Genomic DNA, 24,618 nt, shown 5'->3' with positions numbered 1-24,618 from the left:
TTGGGCCATTTTCAGTTGTTTTCTGTTAAAACAATGCTATATTGAACATTTATATATAATGGCCCTCATATGCAAAGGTTACTCTGGGCATATACTTACGAGGGGAATTATATACTCAGCCTAAAAAAGAAACTGTTTTCCAAAGTGGTTGATCCCAGTGTGTTCCTGCCAGCAGTATGTAAGTGTTCCTTCCCATAAGGCACATCCTTGCTGACATGCATCCTCTTCAGACTTTTTAATCATTGCCAAACTAGTGGGTATAAAATGATGTCTTCTTGTGGTTTTAATGTTTATTGCACTGATTACTCATGTTTTTCTTCTAAGAAATACCTGTTCATATCTTTTGTCCATTTGAAAAATGAGGGTTTTTTTTTCTTTTCCTTGAAGATATGTAGGAGTTCTGTGTCAGATTCCTTTTCATTTACACGTATTGCTTATATATATCTTCCAGTTTGAAGCTTATATTTTCTCTTTTGTTAGTATTTTCTGATAAATGGAAATTCTCAATTTTAATGAAACAAATTAATCTTTTCCTTTAAGGTTATGATTTTTTATTTCGTTTTGGTAATTTGTTTGTGAGATCTTCCCTTCGCCTGAGGTCAAAACAAACCAGATTCTCAGGTTCTACTCCAGAACGGCTGGATCAGAAACTCTGGGTGAGGGGCCCAGCAATATGTGCTCACAGGCCCTCCTGGGAGTTCAGAAGTATGCTGTTTGAGGCCAATTAAAAGCTTGTCTTCTTTAATCTGTTAATATAGTCAATTGTATCAGTAGATTTTTCTAATATTAAACTTGGGTGAATTAAAAACTACTACCTGTAAGATGGTAAAGCTAAGATAGTAAAAAGGAAATAAAGAATGATTATTAAAAATTACAAATTTTTAAAAATTATTATAAATTTGGGGCGCCTGGGTGGCTCAGTTGTTAAGCGTCTGCCTTCGGCTCAGGTCATGATCACAGGGTCCTGGGATCGAGCCCCGCATTGGGTTCTCTGCTCTGCGGGAAGCCTGCTTCTCCCTCTTCCACTCCCCCTGCTTGTGTTCCCTCTCTCGCTGTGTCTCTCTCTGTCAAATAAATAAAATCTTTAAAAAAAAAAATTATTATAAATTTGTATCATTTGGAACGCTTTTAGTCAAAGTTAAGCATTCTGCAATTTTTTTCCTTTCCTCTTAAAAGTAATTTTCTTTTGCCAAAAAATTGTTTTTTTAATGGTGAAAGTAACATTTAAGGAGAGTTAAATCGCCTGGGGTCCTGTAAGCCAATTTCTGGTACCCTACCTGCTTCGATCATTGAGCCCTACAGGATTACAAGAAGCACACATGATAAATCCTGAAAGAAATAAAAGAAAACAGAATCTTAGGAATGAAGAGTCAGGAGAACAGAAATATGGAAGATACGTATTTCCATGGGCAAGTCACAGAAAAGTTGTGGTGACTTTACTTACAGAAGCGTAGATGTGCTAAATCCTTGATGGCCACTTACCTGAGCCCCCTTTTCATGGAGAAAGTACAACCTGTACGTCAGAATGCTTGCCCTTTGATACTAATACAATCACTAAATGTCACTGAAGGAGAATTAGCAACATTCTGAACCACCAAGGGGGACTCTCTGTACCATTTCTCATACATTCAGGCATTTGTGGCCTTAAGCGGACGATAAAATATGCGCACCAGCCTATCGAATGCATTTTTTAACTTCCATTCATTACCATGTCCCAGAAGCTGATTCTCAATGTGTTTTAGGGTCTCAGACCCCTTCTGCCTTCATTTTTCTGGTGTCCCCCATTAGTCCTTTGACCTCAGTCAGGAAAGATGAACAGTGATGTATTTCTCCCTGTTCTCCTCTCTACTTGTTTTGTTTGGGTGGTAGGTCCAAAGTAGTTACCTGAAAAAACACCCCTTTAAATTCAGTAGCTCAGTTGTCTTCTTCATTTTCTTGAGAAGACAATACTTAATGGGGAGGGGCTGTGGGGCAACAAAACAAACTGAAAGTGTCACCAGACTTCATTTCCATAGGAATCTTGCTCTCCTCTGCAGAGAAGCATCCTGCTATGGATTTAATTGTCAAGGAAATGGAGATAACCTCTCTGCAGAATTCATTGTTTCCTCATAAAACAAAATTGTCAACTTCTTGGCATATACTGTTTTAGGTTGAACTGACTAAACGTGTCCTATTGTATCTGGTTTTAGTGACTTGAAAATCTTTTATTTCCTCTTCTACTTGGCAATCTTCAGGAAATAGGTAAAAACAAACAAGAAGGTACCAGAATGTTTACTGTAGCTTTGTTAATGATTGGAAAAAACTAGAAAGAGGAACATCCATAGAGATAGAACTGAGTAAATTACTAGAACAGTAGCCATTAAAAAGAATAAACCAGATGCACATGTTTTGACATGAAAAGATCTCCAAGATATACTATTAAGGGAAAAAAGCAAGATGCAGAACAAGTATGTATAGTAAGATGCCATTTATACTTTAAAAAGTCTCTCTTCTCACACACACACACACACACACACGCTTGTATAGGCATAGAGATTTTCTGGAAGGATACTTGAGAAAGTGGTAATAGGTGTTGCCTTTGAGTAGTGGAACTGGAGCGGGGAAACGTACTTTTCATCTTATGCCCTTGGTTCTCTAGGAAGGTTTTCCCTTTTGCACATAATTGGTTTTATAATAATAATTTTAATGTTAGTTAAAACTTAAAATTAAATGATAACCTTTGTACTGTTGATGTTCAGCTACTCCTAGGAGTTTTCATCTTTCTGCTTCCTTGGGCTCCACTTTCCCTCCGAGCACTTGTCATGCCCGTGCATGTCTATTCTGGGCTCCTCATCTTTGGAACGGTGATTGCAGCGGTACTTACGGGAGTGACTGAGAAACTGTTCTTTGCCCTGTAAGTTGCGTAGTTTTCCTAATTATAATATTTGAGCTATAAAATGTTAAATACTTATTCATTGGAAAAATGTAATTTAAAGTAATAAAATTTTTAATATTAAAAATGTATTACATTACAAATGTAATATAGCATTAATAATGTTTGGAAGACGGACCACAAAGTCCAAAAAATTGTATCACTCTTATAAAACAACTGTTGGAGTTACCCATGCCCTTTTAATCTTTTTGATGTGCATGTTTTTATATTAATTGTGATTATGGTGTACATACATTTTTGTATCACCCCTTTTCCAATTTTTAAGTGCTACAGGTGTTCCAGGTGCTATATTATTTTCATACTTATCATTTTTAACAATTTCATACTATTTCAATTGGGTTATTTTGGCATAATTTAAATTTCTCCTTAATGTCAAACTTTAAGGGAATTTATATAGAAGGTGTACCAGCGTGCATTTTTAAGCAGATAAATTCAACACTGTTTGACATGCGGCTTTATCGCCCTATTTGTAATTGGACACACTCTCTCTTTTTTGTAGGAATAGTTCTGGATACGGTACATTCCCACCAGAAGGTGTTTTCACAAATACCCTTGGCCTCCTGATTGTGGTGTATGGGGCACTCATTTTTTGGATAGTCACCAGACCACAATGGCAACGTCCTAAAGAACCAAATTCTGTCCTGCTTCAGCCAAATGGAGGCACTCGAGAGGGAGCGGAAGGCTTAGCAGTCAACTTCAGCAATGTGGACACGTCAGATTCAAAATTAAACAGTGAAACAACAGCGAAGAAAAGAAACTTGACCGTTGATGAGGCTGGACAGAGATCCACCATGTAGAATGTTGTAGAGATGTGGCCATATAGCTTCACTTTTAAAAACCAGCTCTACAGTTTAGCTTCTCCTATTTAGCCCCAGGATGACTGAGCTCCGCAGAGTCAATATTTCTTTTAATCATAAAGTAGGATTCCTTGGAAGAGTTTGTATTGATTGAGGCCTATGATCTTACCTGAATTGGAAAGGAGATGATCTGTGTAAATACTAGAAGATATAAATGGTGGTTATGTTAACCTTTTTTTTGTTGAGGACCAAAACATTTAGCACAGTGCCTTGCATAGAACAGATAATCAAAATGTGTCTCTCAAAACAAAACAAAACAAAACAAAAAAACACTAAAAAAAACCCCCAAAACCCAAAAATGTGTCTCTCAGTTGGTAAATTTCATCAATTGGCAGCATCTCTGGCCTCTTGTCATGCAGTCATTTCCTGTTAATTCCGGGAATCCAGTCCTAATGTTTTAGAATCAGATCTGGGGCAGCGTTTATGCTACATAGATAACAAGTAGAGTACAGGAAAAATTTAGGAAAGTGACTGACTGGTTCCCTTCTCCCAGTGCCTGCCCTCTGCTCTCTCACCAACTAGTTTGGGCTCAGATTGGCCCTGGAGACGGGAGTTTATAATTAGAGCATTTTGGAGCAGTGACTGAGCCAAAAGTAGCTAACGAGATCTTCTCTTGTCAGACCTGGAAGTTTTTCCAAATCTCATCTTCGTCCCAAAGCTTCCTTGGGGCTTGGTGTACTTTCTAAGCCAGATTCCAAAACCTAATTAGAATGGACCATGCCTGAAAGCTTACGTAGCATAAACTGCTCTCCACACCTCAAAGAGCACTTTTCCCCAAGTTTCTGTTTTTATTTTAGAAAGTACTTACATGGCACTTACTACATGCCAGACACTGTTCTAAGCACTTTATAAATATTAACTCGTTCAATCCGCAAACTTTACACGGTAGGTACTATTATTATCTCCATTTGACAGCTGGGAGATTTGAAGCTTAGAAATGTTAGTTAACTTCCCCCAAGGTCATACAGCTCATCAGTGATAGAACTGAGATTTGTCACGTGGCTGTCTGATTCCTCAGTCCGTGACCCTAACCACTTTACTCTGCTACATTTTCTATTATATACTGGTTTGTACCTACTCTGACTCACCCCTGGATAAATCCCAGTTGCTGGAGTGCAGTGGAGTTGTTAAAGTTTACCTTCTGGCTCTCTCTTCCAAGGCAGATTCCTCAAATAACCAAGGAAAGAGGCCCACCCATACCTGGAAATAGATCATGGCGCCCCACCACTGCCAACAAGCCATGGCCCACCTTGATGCCCCTTTGATCTTAAAATTGTGTCTTGGTGACAAAGAAAAGTTTGGGCAAAAACATCTGTAACTTTCAAGATTAATCAATTATAATTTTTGTTCTTCAGCATCTTAGCTGCTGAATAGCTTTGGGTTTGGAGATAGGAGAGATTCACCTTGTGGTCTGCCCTTCCCAGTGGCAATAGCCAAGATCCTTCCTGATGTTGGTGGAGTTTTAGGGGACATCTGGAGCTTTGGGTTCTCAGTATGAATTGAGACTCAGAGGTGACCTCTTTCGTGCATGGACACTTCTGTCTAGACTTGGGGCTGACTTAAATTAAAACCTAGAGTAGTGGGGCTCCTGGGTGGCTCAGTCGGCTGAGCATCTGACTCTTGGTTTCTGCTCAGGTCATGATCTCATGGATGGTGGGATGGAGCTCCGCCTTGGGTTCCGTGCTCAGCGGGGAGTGTCCTTGAAGATTCTCTCCCTCTGTTCCTTCTCCCACTCATGTGCATGCACATGTGCTCTCTCTCTCTCTAAAATAAATAAATCTAAAAAAAAAAAAAAAAAAAACTAGAATAGTGCCTATACTGAAATGATGCTTTTCATTTGGGTTTTTTGGTTTGGTTTTGTTTTGTTTCCCTGCGATTTTAAACTGGAGCATTTTCATGTGGGTAAAAACCTTACAGTTTGCAACAAACACACTTAACCTTTTTGGTGCTTAGTGGAGTTCCTTTTAAGTTGAGTGGTAATTACCTCCATAGACTGAATATGAGCTTCACTCCATCATACCAGTTAAGCTTCATGGCTAACCATTGAAGATTCTCTTGCCAAAATACTCTTTTCGTCCTATTTAATTCTTTTTTTTTTAAAGATTTTATTTATTTATTTGACAGAGAGAGAGACAGTGAGAGAGGGAACACAAGCAGGGGGAGTGGGAGAGGGAGAAGCAGGCTTCCTGCCGAGCAGGGAGCCTGATGCGGGGCTCGATCCCAGGACCCTGAGATCATGACCTGAGCCAAAGGCAGTTGCTTAACCAACTGAGCCACCCAGGCGCCCCCCTATTTAATTCTATTTCCGAAATTGGTAACAGTGTCATAAGTATGCCCAGTGCCCAGCCCAATGCCTGGTATCACATAGTAGGCACAATTAAATTCAATATGGGTAGAGCATGCTACAATTTTGGGGTCAAGTGGAAGGAATAATTGCACTGTCACACACAAACATATTTTTGGTAAATGGATGTTTCTTTATATAGAGGTGCCCAAAATTCCAGCAGTTTGTTGGGGGAAAAGGGCTTAGCGACAGCACCAATGATTGAAGCTGCCATTCCATTTTACGAAGGCCAAGGAAGAGGTTACTAGTGAAAAGTTAATTATGGACTTGGCATGAGAATATTCTATTCCACTGCAAAGTATTTGAGCACCCATCATCTCAGCCCTTTACTTTCTCTCTCGTGGGCTAATGTGAGAGCAATCTTACGGATATTATAAGAACTTCTTTCTTCCTCAACCTTTATGAAAACAATGCATTGTAAAATATATCTAGAAAACCTTTCCGAGACACTTCTTTTAATGGGCTTTTTATTCTAATGGTAATTGTACCTTTATCTTTCAAAAGCTGGTATTTCCTACCTAAAGCCATTTCTCCCCAAAATATCTCATTAAAAAGTCCACAGGAAAAAAAAGGGAGAAGAAAGCCTTAGGTATCATTTCCAAAACAGTGATTGAAATCTTCCCAAGTAATTATAGCTTATATCATCAGCAGAGGTAGTCTGGCTCGGCTTACCCCATAATCTAATTTCAGGGGCCGTGGGTTGGGGGGAGCTTTATTTTAACACTCATCTAAATCAACACTAAAGCCTTTCCTCTGGAAGGATTTATTGAGAAACTCAAATGAATATGCTTTTTGAATTAATGTTCTCCAAGGCGTATAGCTTCCTGTGCTTCTGTGTCAGACTGAATTCACCTTCCAGAACACTTTCCTTACCTCGCCTTGTGTGGTTTCATTTAAGCCGCGCTGGTTAGAAACAGCATCTCAGACCTTACAATCAAATGACAAAGAAGGCAATTGGACTTTTTCAGGAATACGGACAATGGTTTCTGTTTTCTAAAGGACAAAATAAAGAGAATGTCTTGTTTTTAATTAGGCTCTTTCCCCTGCTGAGTCGAGAATTGCAGTACCATACCTGTTGACTACCACTGCCAGATCTAAAAACTCAAAGAAAGGAGTAAAGTGTTATGCTAACTTCATTGCCGTGTGGTAGGATTTTTTATCTTGTTATGTCCTTTCTTAGAGAATCCTGACAGACAACTGTAACTGCTCTGTCTCAGAGCGGCACATAGGAAAGTAGAGAAAAAAGAAAACTATTATTCTTTGTCCCTTAGGAGATACCTGAAAACTTTTAAGTGGAAAAGATTACTGTGTTTAAATCTGCCTTCTTATGGAAAAACATGAAGTAGCCCAAGTATTTTATAATTTTGTAGAAAAAAATATGCATCTATTTTTTCCTTGACTTGTTTTTATATAGTAATAAAAGTTATTTTGGAAGCTATCTGTGTGTGTTAACCATTTGTCCAAGCTGGAAGGTGTAGTTATTCTTCTGCAAGTTTCTGTCCCATGGTTTTTTGTTTGTTCGTTTGGGGAAAGAAAAAAAGATTTTTAAGTTTCTCTCTCTTTTTTTTTTTAAGATTTTGTTTATTCATCTGACAGAGAGAGACACAGCGAGAGAGGGAACACAAGTAGGGGGAGTGGGAGAGGGAGAAGCAGGCTTCCCGCAGAGCAGGGAGCCCGATGCGGGGCTCGATCCCAGGACCCTGGGACTATGACCTGAGCCAAAGGCAGACGCTTAACGACTGAGCCACCCAGGCGCCCTTAAGTTTCTTTATTGAAAATGCTGTCAGATTTTTTTTAATAAAGTGTACTCTGAGTACCATATTTTTCCATTGCTGGGAGGATGAGAGGATTGTTTCAAAACTGCCAGGGTATCCTCCTCTGCACAGGAGCAGAACTAGAGCCATAGGTTTAGGCAACCAAAGCAGATGACAGTTTAAGTTGGAAAAGCATGGAAGGAGGGCCTCTTAAAAGAGCCGATTATTACAGAACTCTGTGTTTACAGTTACTCATCCTTGAGAAAGTACAGAACTCATTATGGATGAATTGTTGGATTTTTTTTCCCCAAATAACAAAAAAGGATTAGTCACGTCTAAGTAGTGCCAATAGTCCTCCAATCTTAATTTAACCACTTATGTAGTCTTTTTTTTCACCTACTTTTTGTCTCCTGAGAAATGTTAACGGCATTTTATATTGTGTAGCTATAATAACACCATAATATTACATATACTATTATGCAATAGGGCTATAACATTGTGTGTAAATTGAATTTTTATGTTACATCATAGTCTGTCATTGATTTATATTATTAATTTCAGGGGTACTGTATTTTATTTCAAATTGACCTTAATTGGCAAGTACTTACGATACTTTATAAATATATGGCTCAAACACACTAACATGTGATTTTTTTAATGTAATTTTACATATATTAGCTCATTTAATTTAATTTGCAGTTGTACTGGACAATTACATTGTCCACCATGCCCAGCCTTCCCAACACAGCTCTGTTTTACTGACTACATATCACCTGCGTTTCCTCAGCCACAGCTAATGGGATGAGAGTGGGAGATAACATGCCACTCGTATGTGGCCTCTCTATATAGCTGGCCAAGGCACTGTGAAGTGGCCTGGTATGAAATGAAAATGTCCGTCTTTCATTTCATTTCAGATGGAGGAATGAGCATTTCAGAGAATTTGAATTGGGAAGTACTTCAAGACCAAGTCAGGGAGAACAGAAGTTAAATGAATACCTAGAGACAGGAGCCCTGAGGAAAGCTAGACCCCAGGGATCAGGAAATTGTCTGTAAAGAGCCAAATAGGTTTTGTGGACCACATGGTTTCTGTGGCAACTACTCAACTCTGCCGTTGTAGCCAAAAGGGGCCACAGACAATAGTAAATGAATGAGTATGACTATGTTCCAATAAAGCTTTATTTATAAAAACAGTGGCAGGCCACATTGGTCCCATAGACCAAAGCTTGCCAATTCCTGGTCTGGACCATGAGGTAGGGCCATGATTGTTCATGACAGGCTGAAATGATAAGAAATCAAGAACTATGTGGTAAAGAGAAAATACCTATGTGGTAGAGAGGAAGACTTGGCAGGTAATAATAGGAAACACCAGTGGGCAGTGGAGTAGTCTTGGGGAGGATGGCCAACTCAAATTAATGGCAGATGCCAGAGTGAAGATCCAGGAAATCCTGCTGAGGGTTCCTCAGGACTGCAATGGATTCAGTTCCACTGGAACTGCTCCTCTGGGCATTATGGGAGATTTCAGTCTCTTTTTTGGCCCTAAATAAAATTCAGTGAGTTAAATACCATGAATCCTGCTTTACACACAAGGACACTTAGGTTCAGAAAGGTTAAATGTTTGCCCAAGTCACCCAGCTGGTGAGCAGCAGTCAGAATATACACGCAGATCTTCTGGCTCTTAAATTTCTAATGCTTTTCACTATAACCTTGAACCAACACTTCAGTGCACTCAAAAGTTGTTACCTACAAAACTCTGTAATCCAGAAAGCAAAGACTGATATGGTAAGATAAACCACCACCTATTCATTTATGAAGTTTAAATATCTTTAACAAAGCAAAATGGAAATTCTGGTATGCCACCACGAGAGATCATCTCCAGAATGACCGCCATCATTTCCTCTCCTGTATGCACACGATGCTCTTTATAGCAGGAGATGAAATCTATTTCCTCTTCCCTGAATCTGGGCTGGCCTTTTGGCTTCCTTTAGCCAATGGAATGCAGATGTGACATTCTGAGAATCTGAGCCCACACCTTAAGAGAACTCACATTCTATTTCCTCCTCTTGGAGTCCAGCCAGTATGCTATTGAGGAAGTCTGGACTAGGCCACCTGAAGTCCATTCAAAGAGAGACCCTGGAGAATAAGAAGTCATCTTGGATGTTCCAGCCCCAGATGAGCTCAGATGCACGAGAGGTTCCAAATGAGATCAGCAGAACTACCCAGCTGAGCTCCAGTCAACTCACAGAATCATGAGAAAAATAATAAATTATCCTTATTGTAAGCCACTGTGTTTGGGGGAGGTTTGTTATGCAGCAATGGATGTAATACAGTACTCTTATTTTAAAAACCTAATTGGGGATAGACTAAATCTAAATAGGAAGTATTTTCGGGGCAACTGGGTAGCTCAGCCAGTTAAGCGTCTGACTTCAGCTCAGGTCATCATCTCTGGATCCTGGGATCAAGACCCACCTCAGGCTCCCCGCTCAGCAGGGAGTCTGCTTGTCCCTCTCTCTCTCCTTCTGCCTCTCCCCCAGCTTGTGCTGTTTCTCTCTCAAATAAATAAACAAAATCATATATAGATAGATGATAGATAGATAGAGAGAGAGAGAGATAGGAAGTACTTTCCAGAATGTGTTCTGCAGGGTTTATTACATTTTCCTTAAGGATTTTTTTGTTGTTGTTTTGTTTTGCTGAGAAAAGAAGTTTGGGAAACACAGGATCAAACAAAGTTAAACAGGTTTTTTTGTTTTTGTTTTTGTTTTTTTTAAAGGGAGGACTTTACAGATCTTTTCCCCAACACCTTATTATGAATATTTTCAAGCATACAGAAAAGTTGAAAGAATTACAGAGTGAACATGTACATACCAACCACCTAGAGTCTATAATTAGCAATTTGCTATGTTTGCTTTATCACATTTCTATCTATTCATCCCTTTATTTGCCACATACTCCATCTTAAATTTTTATACATTTCAAAACATTGCAAACATCAGTAAATTGGAATGGGTAGACATTCTTAGTTTGTTCACTATCATAGAGGGAAAGCATTCAATATTGTACCATTAAATGTCATATATGACCTTCAGCAGGTTGGGAAATTTTAATTTGCTGAGTTTTTTTTAAGCCATGAATTAAATGGTTACATTGTGTCAAATGATTTTTCTGCATTTACTGAAATAATCATATTGTTTTTTTCCTTAATTTTGTTAATGTGGTGAAATACATTGATTGGTTTATAAATACTGAACAAATTTTGTCCTCTTATCATATGTATTATAACTACATATGTTATAAACCCATAACATAGAGTTAAAAGTTTTGCTTTATATAGTTATATGTGATTTAAAGAAATAAAGAAGTACTGTACTCATATTGCTCAGGCTGTATTTCAAATTTTAAAATCTTCTCAGCAAAAAAAGAAAGAAAGGAAGAAAAAGAAAGAAAAAGAGAGAAAGAAAGAAAGAAGAAAGAAAGAAAAGAAAGAACGAGAAAGAGAAAAGAAGTAAAAAAAATAGCCTTTTAAAATTTACCCACATATTTACCATTTCCAGTGTTCATCACTCTTCCTGAAGTCTATGTTTCCAACTGGCATCATTTACCTTCCTGTTGAAGAACTTCCCTTGGTATTTCTTTAGTGCAGGTCTGCTAATTAATGATGAAGTCTTCTTCTTTTTATTTTTCTAAAAATATTTATATAATTTTCATTTTTGAAGAATATAGTCACTGGATATAGAATTTTGGGTTGGCAGACTTTTTGGTGCAGCATGCCAAAGATGTCTTTCTACTGTGTTCTGGCCTCAATAATTTATGATGCTAAAACAGTAGTCCTTTGTATTATTGTTCCCTTGTATATAAGGTGTCTTTTGTTCCTGGCTGCTTTCAAGATTTTCCCTTTATTTTTGGCTTTTAGCAGTTTAATTATGATATATCTGGGTGAGACTTTTTTTTTTTAATCTTACTTTGAGCTCATTGATTTCTTGAATCTATAAATTGATGTCTTTTATCAAATTTGAGAAATTTTTAACTATGATGTCTTCAAATAGTTTTCTGCCCCATTCTCTCTTCTCATTTTAAAATTCCACTTATAATGTGTTTGACTTTTTTATATTGTTCCCAGGTCAGGGAGACTCTGTTATTTATTTTTTTTAATTATACACATTTTTAACTATATGAAAGCTCAGGTCATTTTACATTTCTATAGATATTTTATATTCCCTTTCCTTTACTTTTAAAGAAAACTTTTAATTTTGAAATAATTATAGATTCACAGGAAGTTGCAAAGATAGTATGGAGATGTCTTGTATATTCCTGATCCAGTTTGCACCAATGATTATACCCTACCTAAGTATAACAATACAAAATTGACATTGGTATAATATATGTATATAATTCTATGATAGTTTATCATGTGTAGATTTGTGAAACCACTATCACAATCAAGATACAGAACTCTTGCATCACCACAAATATCTCTCTCATGTTACTCCTTTATATTCACACCCACCACCCCTCCCCCACACCATTTACATCCTTTTACCCTCTCCATTTAGAACATAGTTGTCTATCTATTGAGAATCACAACAAACAGTATCATAATTTTTGCTTCAACCATCAAAAAAAATTTAGAAAACCCATTAAGGAGGAAATTTATGGTATTTGCCCCAAATATTTACTTTCTCCATTGTTCTTCCCTCCTTCCTGATGTTCCAAGATTCCTTTCTATTTAGAGAACTTTTGTTAGCTATTCTTTTAGGTTAGGTCTGCTGGCAACAAATTCTCTAAGTTTTCCTTCATCTGAGAATGACTTTATTTCCTCTTCATTCTTGAATAATGTATTCAGTGAACATGGAATTATGGGTTGACAGTTTTTCTTTCAGCACTTGAAAAATATAGTTTCTGATAAGAAATTTGTGGTAATTTACATTGTTTTTCCTTTATAAGGAGGTTGTTTCCTCCCGTTGCTTTCAAGATTTTTCTTTGTCTTTTTTCTTTTAGACATTTGATTATGATATGTCTTGTTATAGATTTCTGTGTCCATTCATTTCAAGCATATCCCTGAGCATAGTTACAATAGCTGCTTTATAATCTTTGTCTATTCAACCCAACGTCTGGATCATTTTGAGATGCATTCCTATTGATTGTCCTTTTCTCTTGAATATGGGCTACATTTAGTTTTTCTTTGTATGTCTACCAATTTTTATTGTATCCTTGAGAACTATGAAGAGAATTGAACATTGAGAATGGTTGAAGAGACTCTAGTTATGTTATATTCCTCTAAAGAATATATTTTTTTTAAAGATTTATTTACTTTGAGAGAGAGCATGCATGTGGGGGATTGGGGGAAGGGGCAAAGGAAGAGAACCTTTCAAACAGACTCCCCGCTGAGCGAGGAACCTGCATGGGTCAATCCCACAACCCATGAGATTGTCACCTGGGCTGAAACCAAGAGTCAGACCTCCAACCAACTCAGCCATCCAGGTGCCCCTGACTTTTTGTTTTAATAAGCAGTTAAGTTGGTTAAGACTCAATCTGTACACTCTGTTTACCCTGAAGCAAGCGCAGCTGAAACCTCTGCTCTGTTCTTTTAGCCTTAGATGCATTGCTTACATAGTTCCAGGTTAGCCAGAGATGTGAGTAGAGTTAATGTGTGGAATGTAAGGCTCTTCTTAGAGGTTCTCTTCTTTCCAGGACTCTCCGCTTAGTTTCAAGCTGCTGTGGTCACATTGAATTTTGTTCTCTTGTTCTTCAAGCCAGTAAACTTGATCTGAGTTTTATTTTTTGTATTTATTTTATTTTTTTAAAAAGATTTATTTATTTGACAGAGAGAGACACAGCAAGAGAGGGAACACAAGCAGGGGGAGTGGGAGAGGGAGAAGCAGGCTTCCCGCGGAGCAGGGAGCCCGATGCGGGCCTCAATCCCAGGACCCTGGGATCATGACCTGAGCAGAAGGCAGACGCTTAACAACTGAGCCACCCAGGCGCGCCTTGATCTGAGTTTTAGAGGAGATGTTGAATTTAGCAAGGTGTTGTTTAGGTCTGTTTTACCAGATCCTGACCATCTTGTCATCTATTATAGGGCACAGATTAGTCCTAAGCCTAGCAGGGAACCACTACCTCCCTGGCTCCTGCTTCTTCACTTTTGCCATTCCTTGGTCTGAGTGAAGTGTTTCTCCTCACAGCGTTGGAAGAACCCTATTCTTGCCCCTAACTCTTTTTATCAGACTGTATCTATTGCTCATTATCTCTTCCTCCCTGATTTCTGTTAAGTGTTGGGGGGCTGGGATTTGTACTCCTAGGCTTATGGTAGGGCCACGTAGATATATATCGAACGTCTATGAAAGGTTGATCAACAAGATAAGCAGGCTATGATAGCAAGAGGGATGGTCCGTGGTGGATAAGAGTAAGGAGCATAGGGAGCAGAACAGGTGAGAACTGCTGCCCCCACTGTGGCTGGACAGTAGGGACCGTTGATTGGCCTTAGGCCGAATTGAATTTCCCTTCCTGGATCACTGGCATTTTTTCTTAATCTCTTCACTCCCTAGTTCCTCAGTGCCTTCACCTTACTATTTTTCTTTCAACAAAAGCCATTCGCATTAATGTGCATGGCAAGATGGAAACTAAGGAGGGCACCTCTAATTTGAAGGAATTTTCTTGGGACCACTTGGAGAGCGTGATATGTGCCCACAGAAGACTAGTGTCTGCCTCCACCTGGAAAACAGGTGGAGAGAACAAAAAAAAAGAAGGGGGGGTAGAGAGACAGGCTAGCTAGCTGTTCAAATGGCAGGGGGATTGATAGAGAGGCTACTGCTGTGCTGGGTTAGGCCCGCAGCTCCAGAGGCTGTTGGGCAACTAGGGCATCTCCAGTCTGCAGGGCATTTGCTCTGTCCTTAGCCAGCACCTAGAAGTCTGGTGATACCTATGGCATTTCTCCTTTAAGAGGATCTTTTGCCTTTTTAGGTAGTCCTTAGACTAGAGCTAAGATGACTTCTTGCTGTGTACCTCCGCTGGGTCCATATCTTTTCTTACAGAGATGTGGACTTTCTTCCATGATAATTTGCTGCACAGAGGACAGTCTTGGTCCCCAGAGAATAAATCTTTAATTACAGAATGTTAGGCTTTAGGCAGCTAGAAAAGAGGAGAAGAGAGTATAAGCTGAAAAGGGCCCTCCTCACTCACCAGGGAGGTATGACCCGTAAGGCTACCCATTTTAAGGACGGGCAGATTTGGATGGAGAAGATGCTGTATAAGCGAGCTGTATTAGCTCCCACAATCTGCCCGTCTCTGTCCTTGTTGGAGATAGCCCAACATTCTAATGCAGATTGCAAATCTGGATGAGAGGGTATGCATGTTTTTTTCAAAAAAAGACAAAGAACACCTATAAAATTACCTAAGTTTTCTTATTCAGATCTTAATATAGTTAGGGAGTCAGCTACCATCACTTTCCTCCTGTGAGGGGGGAAAAGAGTGAGCTTCACAGAGTGAGAAGAGGAAGTTCATGAGTGATTGATGAGTGCTCCACTAGGGAGGGATTTTTGGAGGTGGAGGAGGTTTTCTGATTGACTTTCAATTACATCTGGCCATCTCTGATTGGTTCAGTATCTACTGATTTCCAGGCTGAGTGGAGTCATGTGGGTTTTCAGTCTCAACTAGAAGAAGAACATCTGACCCTCAGCCTCAGGGTCAGAATCTTACATAAGCATTTCCTCCATTTGGGCAATGTTATGGTTGAAATTTAACCTGAAGCCCAGTCCAAATAAATGTTTTACATGTACCACTATCTATTCATATGAATCTATCTATTCGTAAGCCTCCAGCTTAGTACCTGCACACACAGATAAGCAGGCTGGAGTCCAGGAGCCACTCACCGTTCTTTCCTTTTCCACTGTGGCCCAGCTGGAGGGACATGGAGAGAAGTGGAAGCATCCTTGTCTCTCCCAGCTTGACCCAGGTCCCTCCCTCTTCTATCAGAACTCCTATTTCCCCTCATGTGCCTAGCAGACTATGGAAGATTCTGGGCCCTGTGAACTCACCTGGAACACTCAAATGGAGGAAGGAAAGCAAAAGAGGGCCAAGGAAAGGGAAGTATTAGCTTTCAAGTGTGACTTTATTCACCAGAGAGGGAGCAAAAGTACAAGTCAAGGGTGTGCAGAAGTATGGAGTGGTGATTATGATTCAGGTCCCATGGGATGGAAAGTCATCCCCTCCTCACTTCGCCTTCTACCTCCATGCCCATTCTCTCTTTCTCTCTGAATCTCTCTCTCTCTTTCACACACACACACCCCTCCCTCCCTAACACACGATTTGTCAGTTTAAACCAGCATGCAAAACTGGATATGTGTTTCTTTGCTTCATTAAAAAGATTTTTTTTAAATTCTATTTCTACCCTGCAAGATTATATTAAATTTATAAAGTTGTTCTCCTCACCTCCATTCAATTCCCTGGTTCCTGACCTTACCAAGTACAAATATTTGATTGATTTGGAGAAGGAGACCCACAAGATTTATGAAAATCTGTGTTTCCTCAAGACTAGGAAAAGGGCACTGAGGTCAGATGGTCAAGTTCTGTTTTCCTCCAAAGCTCTGGTGGATCCTTGTTCCCAGAGGCAGCCCAGTGTACACAGCCATGCTCTCTTTCTCTTATATCCAGAGCACTGGGTTGTGGGCGAGGTGCAACAGGAGACTGAAAATCACTACTATCATTATGGCGAATCATCTTTAAAGATTTCTTGTCTTTGGAAAAAATGTCCAATAGAAAGAGAATGGACAAATACAATGTCATACTATTAAAAAACTATCGCCAAAAATTACACCACAGGTGAGTATTTAACAATATAGAGAACTGTTCATTAAATATTAATAAAGAAAATAAACAGCATATAAACAACTTGTAAATGTTAATGTTCATAATATATATGGTTATATAGTTCTCATTGAGACAGAGTAGAATAATGGGCATTTTAAATATCCCTCTTTTTATTTTATCTGCATTTTCTATAATCAACATGTATTATATCTGTACTAAGAAAATATCACAAATACTTTAAAATATGTATTATCAGAAATCCATGGGGCACCTGTGCAGCTCAGTGAGTTAAGCCTTCAACTCAGGTCATGATCCCAGGGTCATGGGACCAAGACCCACATAGGGTTCCCTGCTCAGTGGGGAGTCTGCTTCTCCTGCTCCCCCTGCTTGTGCTCTCTCTCCCTCTCTGTCAAATAAATAAATAAAATCTTTAAAACAAAAAGGAAATCCATCTGCCTGTTTGACATCATCCAAATCTTTGTTTTGTCTAATTTAAAAAGAAATAAAAGATAATATTTTTAAAACTAAAGTAAGTGCTTTGTCAACACCAGGAAAGCAGAACCAAAGCATTTGCCAGAGCCCAACCTGGTCAGACACCAGACCAGCCTGGGGACCCACTTGCTTTTGCAGCACTGATGATCCTCAGGTCCCCAGAGGCATCAACATCCCCAAGTCTTCCAAAGGTAATGTAAATTACTGTAAACTGGTCTGTATCGAATCATCCAAACTGGATAAAACAGAAAGATCTGGATTCTTGTAGAACTCTGTCATGGTCCAGGAATGTAACCTTGGACAAGCCACTTGATCTCTCCATCCTCTGCAAAAACAGGCCCTTCTTACTCACTCACCAATGATTCATGGAAGCACTCCTGTGTGCATAGGCACTATTCATTAGCACTGCCTTAGGCTCATGCTAGAATGCTACAAATCTATGTTATTTTATAGACTTTCCCCCAATTTAATTTATACCACCACTGCCATACTTCAACACAGAATTATCCAGAATTTTCAAGGCTTGAGAGTGGAGCAGAACTATTGTAATCTAAGTATTGAGACTTCCAGAAATAAGAGAAAATTAGTGTGGGCTTTTTAAAGGTGACAGAGGAGGCAAGACTGGGGTAAGGGATAAACTGAATGAAGAGTTAGAGAGGGACCAGATTGGAATCCACTTGGCTTAGAACAACTTGGAAGGAGGGGGCAAAGGGGATAATCCCCAGCAAAAGCAATGGGGAAAATTAAAGATCATGTTGATAAATTCCTAAGCATAATAGTCTAAATGCCTTATTTTCCCTCAATGTACCATTCATTATTCTTTTCAGGCAAGAACAATCTGAACCAAACAATGTTCCTGTGTTTTCTATTATTGCAAGAGAGGGAGAGATCGAGCCAAACATCTTTGTCCTTGAATATTTAGTAAAATCCATGGTAAGATCATGTATTTTAACAAATATGGGAAACATGGGCCAAAATCAATAGAGACTGGTGTTTTGTTCCAGAAAAACTACACAGGATAAACATGGACATAAAGGACATAATAGTGTCAGGAAAAGCTATTTTTATACTTCTCAGAAGATATTTAGATACATTGCTAGGCACAGCATTTTGTTTTGGTTTTGGTATATCATAATTTGATTGTTTTTCCTCATTGCACAGCAACATGCTTACCAAGAAAATTTAAAGGGCCACCAGTAATAAACAACTAGAAAACAAACTAACTGAAAAATGCTCACATAAGGACATGTACTCACACTCAGATGCAAACTCACACAGACATGGATAAATGTAAGAAAAAGATAAAGGGGTGCCTGGGTGGCTCAGTTGGTTAGGTGTCTGCCTTCAGCTCAGGTCATGATCCCAGGGTCCTGGGATCGAGTCCTACATCCTGCTCCCTGCTCAGCGGGGAGTCTGCGTCTTCTTCTCCATCTACCCCTCCCCCCTGCTCATGCTCTCTCTCTCATGTTCGCTCTCTCTCAAATTAATTAATTAATTAATTAATTAATTAATTAATTAAATAAGAAAGAAAAAGAAATAGGGGTGCCTGGATGACTTAGTTGGTTAAGCGTCCAACTCTTGATTTTGGCTCAGGTCATGATCTCAGCATCCTGAGATGGAGCCGTACATTGGGCTCTGCGCTGAGTGTGGAGTCTGCTTGAGATTCTCTCTTTCCTTCTCCCTCTGCGCCTTCCCTTGCCCTCTCACTTTCTCTCTCTCCCTCTCAAATAAATAAATAAATCTTTAAAAAAGAAGAAAAAGAAATATGAGATAATCAATAAGGAAAACTGACCGCTAATCAGAAATTTAACTATGAGAACAAAAATTCCTTTGGGCAAAATTTGGTGAGCACATTCCCTCTTTATGAGACTCCAAAGAGCCCACCCAATGTCATGGGAAACAAACTAGTTGAAACAATGTCATGTTATTTTAAAGAACTCCACCGTGCTCAGTTATCTTAGCCAAATATGGGGGTAGTAAAGTAGAAGTGCATTGTGTGTCAAAGTAGACAGCGGTCAAGGGGTAAATCAAACCTAGTTAGAGGCTCTGAGGTCAGGACTGAAGATGTTCCTGGCCAGTATGACAGTTTGATTCATTAAAAGAACACTAACAGCAAACGAAACTCATTTTTCATTATACAAAAAAGTAATAATGTTCTATGATTCATAACTATATATTTCCTTTACTTGTGTTAAAAAGCTAAGAAAGCTCAATTGAAATTATTAATATTTACTCTTTGGAATCCAGAAATGTGCCATTTGATGATTTTTCAGCTATTACATGCACGCCCAGGTGCTCTGTATAGATTCTAACATTATTGGAGTATTTTGTATGTGCAAAGGCCTGTTAGAAAACTTCTGCCCTTACCTCCCTCTCCTTCACACACATACATCTCTGCTTTCCTAAGTAAAAGGCTGTAGCATTATGCTTTATAGATTGTACATTACATATTATGCAATGAGATATGTGAAGTACACTTGATCCCAAGCCTTATCCCTCACTGATCTTCAGCAAGTCCATTTCTGCAAGTCCATTTCTGAATTACAGCTTCTACATCTGTAGAATGGAGCTAAGAATACCTTTTTATTGGTGGTTTTATAAACAGGTTCTTTAATTTTTTGACACTCCTCCCATCGAGAGGTAGAATCCAATTCCCTCCCTTAAACATGTCCCAGACTTCGTGACTCATGTCTAAAGAATGGAATGTGGCAGAAATAATACCATGTGACTTCTGAGACTAAGTTCTCCCTGGCTCTCTCCCCTGGAATGATTGCTCTTGGAACCCAACCACTTCACCATTTGGTGGAAAAGCCAAGCTGCCACAAGGAAAGATCCCACATAAGTATTCCAACAACAGTTCCAGATGAACTCCCAGATGACAACCAACATCAGCTTCCAGACACGTGAATGAGTTTTCAGATTGTTCTATCCCCCAATCTTTGAGCCACCCCAGCTGACACTGAGCACAGCAGAAACTGTCTCCTCCAAGTTCTCCCAAAATTATAGAGTAATGAGCAAATAGATACTGTTACTAGTTTAAGCCATTACATTTTTGGGTGGTTTGTTGTGCAGCAACAAATAATTGGAACAGATTTTGGTACCATGACAAAACTGAAAACATGTAGCAATGACTTCAGGACTGGTCAGACTGCAGAATTTGGGAAGGTCTTCAAGAAATTGTTAGTGGAAGCTTAATGGCTTTTTTTTTTTTTTAAGATTTATTTATTTATTTTAGAGAGTAGTGGGGGAAGGGGCAGAGGGAGAAGGAGAGAGAATCTCAAGCAGGCTCCAAAGCCAATGCAGAGCCCACACGGGGCTCCATCTCACCTCCGTGAGATCATGACCTGAGCTGAAATCAAGAATTGGACGCTTAACTGACTGAGACACCCAGGCGCTCCAGCTTCATGGCTTTTGAAGAGGTTATTGGTGAGGGTTGACGGGAAAGTAAGGAAAATGTTATTGGGAGCTGTCATAAAGTGGTAGAAAGTTCAGCAACACTGTCGATCTGTGGTAATATGGAAAACAGAAAATATACAGATTAACAGAATGACCTAAGGCAGTATTACAGGGGCTGCCTGGTTTTTCCCTGGCTACAGCAAAATGCAAGAGGAGAGAGATAAGAAAGAACTGTTGCGTACAAAGGACCCAGGAACTGCCGGGTTGGACAATAACAGTTTCTCTTTTCCCACCTCTCCAAATGGCAAATGAAATGGCTTCCAGGTAAAGATCGGATTCAGAGTGATCTCAGGAAACCACAGTTCAAAGGTGAGGCCACCAGTGTGACTAACACTAGCAAGTGTTGGCAAAGATTTCAGGTGTTGCTTTGTCGACGTTTGCAAGTGGAGGAAAAGGCCCACAAATGGAAAGGGGGTTACCAGACAGCAGCTTTGGAGAATCTAAGGTAAAGAATGGCTAAGCGAGATTTATGGGAGTAGCTTTTGCCTGAGTTGCTGATACATTGATTCATAAGAAGCCCACAACTTTTTTTTTTTTTTTTTTAATTACAATCATTCTAGACTGAGAGGGACAGTCTGGCTATTGGATCCCCAGACTTCTAAGGTCTGAGAGCCACCTAAAGAACTATGAGCGGTAAACATGGGCTCTTTCAGTGGAGAAGGAAGACTGGCTCCAAGGATGGAACCAGGGGTGCAGTGGGCGGAGCCAAAAGCTACTTCCAGGAAGTAGCGCTGAGTCCTAATTGAGGAATTGGAGGATTGAGCTCAGGTGGGATTCGGAGCTCTTGTGTACCAGGGATGGCTGTATGCCTCCTGTTTTTCTTTTTTGAACAGAAGTGTGTATAGTGCTTATCCTGGGCGTGTCCCACCACCGTATATTAGACGTGGTTGGCAGCTGGCTTGTCTCTTGATTCATTGGCCTTCAGATTGAGAGGAGCTGCATCTGGAGCAGAGTACCCAAGGAGCCTCTGCTCCACCTGCACCTGATTTATGTGTGCAGATCATGACCCTCAAGCTTGAGTGTGAGGCTACAGCAGGTGCAACGTTTAAGTGGTCTAGGTATGGGGTGTGTGTGCGTGTGTGCGTGTGTTGGGTGATGAGTGTATTTTGCATGTAGGGGAAAATGTAAATTATTTATGTACAGTGGGTGAGTTGTGATCATCTTAAAACATATCCATAAATTATTTCAAATTCTTCCCAACAAAAAATAGAGCCTAATTTCCCTTTCTTTGAATCATAGTTGGCTTCAGTGACTTGCTTCTAACAAATAGAATATGGCAGAAGTGATACTGTGTTACTTCTCAGACAAGATTACAAAACGAGAGACAGCTTTCACCTTGTTTTCTTTTTCTTGGGATGTTTGTCTTTGGAACCCAGCTGCCATTTTAGTAGGAAGCCAACAGCCACATGAAAAGGCCATGAATAGGTGTTTGGCCCCAGCTGCAGCTGAGGTCCCGGCTCACAGTCAGCATGAACCAGCAAACTGTGAGTAAACGAGTTTCCTGAGGGCCTCAGCCATCAGTCTCAAGCCACCCCAGATGATAGGGGTGCCATATCTCTACTGGGGGCAAAGGGAGCAAAGACAAACTGTCCTTGCTCAGCCCTGCTCAAATTACAATTCATGTGAGAAATAAATGCAGTCATTGTTTTAAGACACTAAGCTTTGGGGTGGTTTGTGAAGCAGCAGATACCCAGGTACTGATTTGCAAATCTCTACTAGAAATATCCACATATCTAAACAAAACCTTGTAACAGTTACAACATTTTATGCATTATAAATTACAGTTGCTTTATGGTCCCTAGCTTTATCACTGCCTAACTCTGGGGCCTTCAGTAGACCAGTCTTCTGAGTTTCATTTTCTGTGATTGTAAGATATAAAAATACTTGTCTTTTAAAAAACCATTTATGAAGATTATATAGCAACAAGGAAAATGATGATATATTGTAGGTTATAAAACTGGATTCAAATGATTACAACTGTAAAAATGTGCAGATGAGAAATAGATTAGATTAGTGGGCTTAAAATAATTTTCCAAATTTCTGTGAGATTATTTACTTTAGTAATCAAAAAAACGTTAAGTGCTTAAAAAAATCCCATTGCGAATTCCCAGCCCAAACTTGGGGAATGGGTTGGGTTATTTCTTCTCACTGACCTCCCTGCTGGTTAAATCATGTAAAGTGGCTTGGAAGAGGAATGGGGACAAAATAACATCCTGTTACTTGGAGTTTGGAGGGCAATCAAGGATATACTCCAGAACTCAGATTTCCTGCCTCTCTGGCCAGTGCACCATTCCCTTACACTGTAGGCTCTTAATACTGGTTAGTTTTTTACCTATATGGGTTAAGCATGAAAACCAATGCCACATTAAATATTCTTCTTTTAAATAAGCAGCAATCCCAGCTATCTGAGCTCAGAAGCCATGGAATCCAATGGTCAGGGGCATGGGTTGGAAACCTGCCTGCCCCAAGTACTGTCTGGGGTCTTTGCAGATGTAAGTAAGGATCTTGAGTGGAGATCATCCTGGATTACACAGATGCGTCCTAAATCCAATGATAAGTGTTCTTATAAGAGAGGAAGACAGCAGAAGACCATGTGAGGATGGAAGTAGAGATTGGGGTTATGTAGTCACAAACTGAGGAATGTCTGGAGCCATCAGAAGGTGGAAGAGGCAAAGAAGCGTTTCTCCTTTAGGGCCCCAGGGGGAACACAGCCCTGTGGGCACCTTGATTTCAGGCTTCTAGCCCTCAGAACTGTGAGAGAATACATTTCTGTTGTTTTAAGCCACCGCGTGTGGGCTAATTTGTTATGGTGGCTCTAGCAGACTAGTGGAATGGGTGAATCTCACAACCACAACATTGAACGAAAAAAATACTCAGGATACAGGGAAAAATGATATTTAAATAAAGTTTTAAAAACATGAAAACTGATACTTTGTATTATATTAATATATTATATATTAATATATTATATATTAATAAAAACATAAAGAAACAAATGGGAATGATAAACACCAAATTTAGGAAGTGGGAACTGTGAAGGAGAAGGAGGGAACACAGTGGGGGTACACAGAGGGCTCCAGCTGTATTGATAATACTGTGTTTCTTAAGCTGAGTGAAGAGGTCAAGCATGATCAATATCATATTTTAATTTTTTTATTTAATTTTTTATATTAATGGGTCTTGCTGCTTTTTGTTTGTTTTAAGATTTTATTTATTTATTTGACAGAGAGAGACACAGCGAGAGAGGGAGCACAAGCAGGGGGAGTGGGAGAGGGAGAGGGAGAAGCAGGCTTCCCACTGAGCAGGGAGCCCGATGCCGGGCTCGATCCCAGGACCCTGGGATCATGAGCTGAGCTGAAGGCACACCCTTAACGACTGAGCCACCCAGGCGCCCCTCAATATCATATTTTTAATAGCATTGTGTAGGACTAAACTATTTCATAATAAATTTAAAATCATGTTTAAAAGGAAAAAAGGAGAAGGACAAGAAGGAAGGTGGATAGCACCTTGAGGGCGGGAGCTTCTTTCTTGGGTAATGCGTGACCTTTCAAATGTCAGCCAGAACAACATGATTTGGTGCATGTGTTGTCTCCTGATACTTAATAAGCAGATGAAAATCACTTTGTTAGTATTCAGAGTTCTGATGTCATTTATAAATAATTCCAATAGTAACCTTTTTCATTGGAAAAACACCTGTGTAGTGCTGACTCTGATTACTCCCTGTGGATATTGCTTAGCTAAAAATTAATATATCATACTTTCTAGAATGACAGACTGTGGACTGGAATAAGAGAAAACAGTAATTTATAAGATGGAGTAATTACTGGACGATCCAGGTACTATTTACTGACTTTCTTCTTTGTTCTCAAGCCAGCAAAATTATTGAGTCCACAATCCCAGAGTCCTTTATTAGCCTTAATCTTAGGTTGTCTATCAAAAACAATACTGTCGTGGATTAATAAACACCACAAACCCATAATAAGC

At 39.5% G+C, this 24,618-nt stretch overlaps 2 protein-coding genes and 1 long non-coding RNA gene across 3 annotated transcripts in view; all 3 read left to right on the top strand.

The window, feature by feature from the left end:
- Positions 1 to 5,590, top strand: part of CYBRD1 (cytochrome b reductase 1) — a 29,070-nt gene extending 23,480 nt beyond the window's left edge. The window contains exons 3-4 of the mRNA XM_006731781.3: positions 2,739 to 2,893; positions 3,432 to 5,590. Coding sequence (XP_006731844.1) covers positions 2,739 to 2,893; positions 3,432 to 3,729 — 453 coding nt within the window. The 3' untranslated portion in view covers positions 3,730 to 5,590. The remainder of the gene's footprint in view (positions 1 to 2,738; positions 2,894 to 3,431) is intronic.
- Positions 1 to 24,618, top strand: part of DCAF17 (DDB1 and CUL4 associated factor 17) — a 318,055-nt gene that overhangs the window by 99,262 nt on the left and 194,175 nt on the right. The gene's annotated exons all lie outside the window — the stretch shown is intronic.
- LOC145720527 (uncharacterized) overlaps positions 18,836 to 24,618 on the top strand; it is a 44,339-nt gene continuing 38,556 nt past the window's right edge. The window contains exon 1 of the long non-coding RNA XR_014143558.1: positions 18,836 to 21,692. This is a non-coding gene — a long non-coding RNA (uncharacterized LOC145720527). The remainder of the gene's footprint in view (positions 21,693 to 24,618) is intronic.

The sequence above is a fragment of the Leptonychotes weddellii genome, chromosome 3, assembly GCF_054177405.1.
Source record: "Leptonychotes weddellii isolate Sample4059 chromosome 3, ASM5417740v2, whole genome shotgun sequence".
NCBI classification, from domain to species: Eukaryota; Metazoa; Chordata; class Mammalia; order Carnivora; family Phocidae; genus Leptonychotes; species Leptonychotes weddellii.
This window is presented reverse-complemented; position numbering and strand designations above follow the sequence as displayed.